Below are 3,147 nucleotides of genomic sequence, written 5' to 3'. Positions count from 1 at the left end.
TTTGGCATGTCTTTCACTGCTTCATCAATTTCTGCATATGTGATTTCCTGAATTAGATCCTGCTGTTGTTGCAATGAGAGGCAGTTTCCATCTTTCATGACTTTAGTATTTGGGCATGGCTTTAGACCAGTCTCTTTCCCCATAAGTTGTTTGAAGAAGCATATGAATTCCTCCTCTACAGCTTTAGGGTCAGTGATTTTAGCTCCCATTTCATTGTATACAGAAGTAATGGTATTATTGCTGGCTCTGATCTTCAGCTATGCATAGAAGTATTTGGAATTTGAGTCCCCATAGTCAATCCAATTTACTCTAGCCTTCTGTCATAGGATTCTTTCCTCTATAGTACTCCACTTTTCTAGATCCTGGAGAGTTTGCTTTTCCTGATCTATCCAAACCCGATTAAAGGGATCCAATATCAGGTTTGCCTGTGTACATTCCAGCTTCTGTCTGATTTGGGTCAATCTCTGAGTATATCTTGCCATCTCCTTGTTCAAGCTTCTAGTCTCTCCTTTCAGTTTTTGTAACTTCAGCCATATACCAGCCATAGGATCATTCCCCATCTTCTGCTTCCAAATCCTTTCTACAGCAGGTTTAAAATCCTTATGCTCCATAGTTACCATATACAGTTTGAATGGTTTGGGGTGCAAACTCCTTCTTTCCCATATTTGGATCACTAAAGGTGAGTGATCAGATACCCCAGGCTCCAAACAATCAACTTCCACATGCCCATACACTTTAGTCCATTCAAAATTCCCAAATGCCCAATCTATCTTACTGTACACTCTATCATCTGTACTTTGCTTGTTACACCAAGTAAAGAAACAACCCTTTGCTCTCAGTGGGGTCATTTGCATATTGTCCATACACTCCTTAAATTCCTGTACTTCATTCATTGTGACTGGTTGCCCTAACCTATCATCAGTGGTTAGGACATTGTTGAAGTCACCACTTATGAGCCAAGGCATTTGTACTTGTCCCCCTAACTGCTGTACATCATTCCATAGTCTATCCCTCTCATGCTGTTTGTTCCTGGCATACACTACAGTAAGCAAAATCCTATATCCAGTCACAGTGTCCATCACTAGGCAGTGGATGAATTGTTCATGAACTTGGATTATGTTTACTGTTAAATTTGTTCTCCAAACTAGCCATATTCTTCCATTCTCAGCTTCAGTGTAGTTATAGCAGTAACCCCAGTCCTTTGCTACCTTATACAGTAATATTTTTTTGCCGTTTTTTTCTTTTACTCTAGTTTCTAGACATCCAAGGATATCAATCTTATTCTTTTGCAGAAAGATTCTCAGTTCCTTCTGCTTATGGGGCTTGTTCAGCCCCCTTATGTTCCAAGTACAAATTATCATGGTGGTTTATGTATAGGATCAGAGTTGCTCACCCCTCCTTGTACACTACATTCTTCCAAAATTGTAAATCTGTTGGAAGTACTAGCTTTATCATTTCTCACTTGTTTTTCTGCTATAGTCTGCCTTTCAGTTTTGTCCTTTCTTTGTATCATCATACTTTTTTGTGGCTCATCTTCTGAACTCTACCTATCTTTGGTAGCTGGAGGATATGTTTTATTTTCCTCTCCTTGTCCCTCCTCCTGTCCCTGCTGTGGTTTAGGCTTCCATTCCTGAATGACTTTCCTTCCCCTGCCCCTATTTCTTCTTTTTGGAACCTTGAATTCTGCATCCTCCTTCTGTTTAGTTGAGTTCCAGCATTCAAAACTATCATGACCAAAGTGTAAGCAATCATTGCAGAACTTTGGCCTCCATTCATACACTATCTCCTGTTGTCTGGTTTCAGTGGGGGTAACTATCTCAATCTTCTCCACTAATGGCTTTGTAATATCAAATTTCCGAGCATAGGAGATTTTGTTCAATTCAGCTGTGAACTTATCTGTATACAATGGTAATCCAACTGCACTTGCCACCTTGCTTAGTGCATCAGCAGTCCAGTATCCAGCTGATAAACTAGGTAAGTGAATCCACAAGGGGATAGTAGTAATGCATTTGGGATCAAAGTGAAAATCTCTCTCCCAGTTCTATAAGATAAACGGTTTATTATGGTATGAATAGGGACCAGCTTGCATAATTGCATCTCTAACCTCCATCGTTGTGAATCGAAACACATAATATCCATCTTGATGATACAAGATCTGAGGTTTAGTAACAAAATCCCAGACTGATTCAATATAACTCTCCATAGATTTCTCATATGGAGTGTCCCCAAGTACATATCCAATTAAAGCAGTTGCCCAATGTTCCTGTAGCTCATTTACATCGTTTTCCTCAATTTGAATGACAATCTTACCATCTCTATGGCTTGGCTGAATGTACTCCAGCTTCATTCCCATCTGAGAGTTCCGATTTTGCTTCCTCAGCTCCTTTGCCATCTCTGTCTTATCTGTTAGATCTAGATCTGGGGATGGCTGTGAAGATCCCGCCTCAGAGAATTGAAGTCGTTTTGGACTGGTTGGCAGTTGTTCCTTAGATTTCTGAGCTTCCTTTGCAGTCACAGCAATTTTACTGTTCCATTGCATACTATTTCCTTCTTCGTCCTCACTTAGCTCCTTTTCTTCTAGAATTTGGTGGAATTTAGGTGGTAGAAAGCTTCCAAACGTTAATGGAGTGAAATTTTGCATTGTTGAGTTCACCGGAGTTGTGCCCTCAGTCGCCGGCGTTACTGGTTTGCGTCTCCTTGCCATCGTTGGTGCACGTTAGCCTCCCTTGGCTAATCATGAGCTAAACCCTATTTTGTCTTATACTTATTAGCATTGCTGATTTATTTTAACTAATAAGTAGTAACAGGCTAATTATGTTAAATTTATCGAGTCAATGAGGATAATAACGTAATTTTTTTTATAATCGAGAAATTCCCAACGGCCAGCACCGCACAATTAAAACTTGTATTAGGAAAAATCAAGTTAACACATGGAATTAATTATGTGCTGACATGTCAAGACACTTGCATCAATAAAAGAATGCCAGCTGGCAAAGAATAGTTGAAGAGACACGAGCCTTAACAGGCACGGGCAGAGGTTCAACAAAACAGGAAGGAATGGTTACTCGGACCTATTGGTAATTTGAAGAGACATCAGAGGAATGAACCTAGATAGCAAAAAGTACAGATACGTATTATCCGTAATTA

The 3,147-nt window shown here is 39.8% G+C and overlaps 2 protein-coding genes across 2 annotated transcripts; both read right to left on the bottom strand.

Annotated features, from left to right (window-relative positions):
- Positions 1 to 320: 320 nt before the first annotated feature.
- Positions 321 to 1,361, bottom strand: LOC109216325. Its single transcript, XM_019380467.1, has one exon. The coding sequence runs from the start codon at positions 1,359 to 1,361 to the stop codon at positions 321 to 323; it is 1,041 nt and encodes a 346-aa protein (XP_019236012.1).
- Positions 1,362 to 1,543: 182 nt separating this feature from the next.
- Positions 1,544 to 2,704, bottom strand: LOC109216324. Its single transcript, XM_019380466.1, has 2 exons — positions 2,105 to 2,704; positions 1,544 to 2,041 (listed from the first exon to the last, which is right to left on the bottom strand). The coding sequence occupies exons 1-2, from the start codon at positions 2,702 to 2,704 to the stop codon at positions 1,544 to 1,546; spliced, it is 1,098 nt and encodes a 365-aa protein (XP_019236011.1).
- Positions 2,705 to 3,147: the final 443 nt, after the last annotated feature.

Source organism: Nicotiana attenuata, unplaced genomic scaffold, assembly GCF_001879085.1.
Source record: "Nicotiana attenuata strain UT unplaced genomic scaffold, NIATTr2, whole genome shotgun sequence".
Classification (NCBI taxonomy): Eukaryota; Viridiplantae; Streptophyta; class Magnoliopsida; order Solanales; family Solanaceae; genus Nicotiana; species Nicotiana attenuata.
This window is presented reverse-complemented; position numbering and strand designations above follow the sequence as displayed.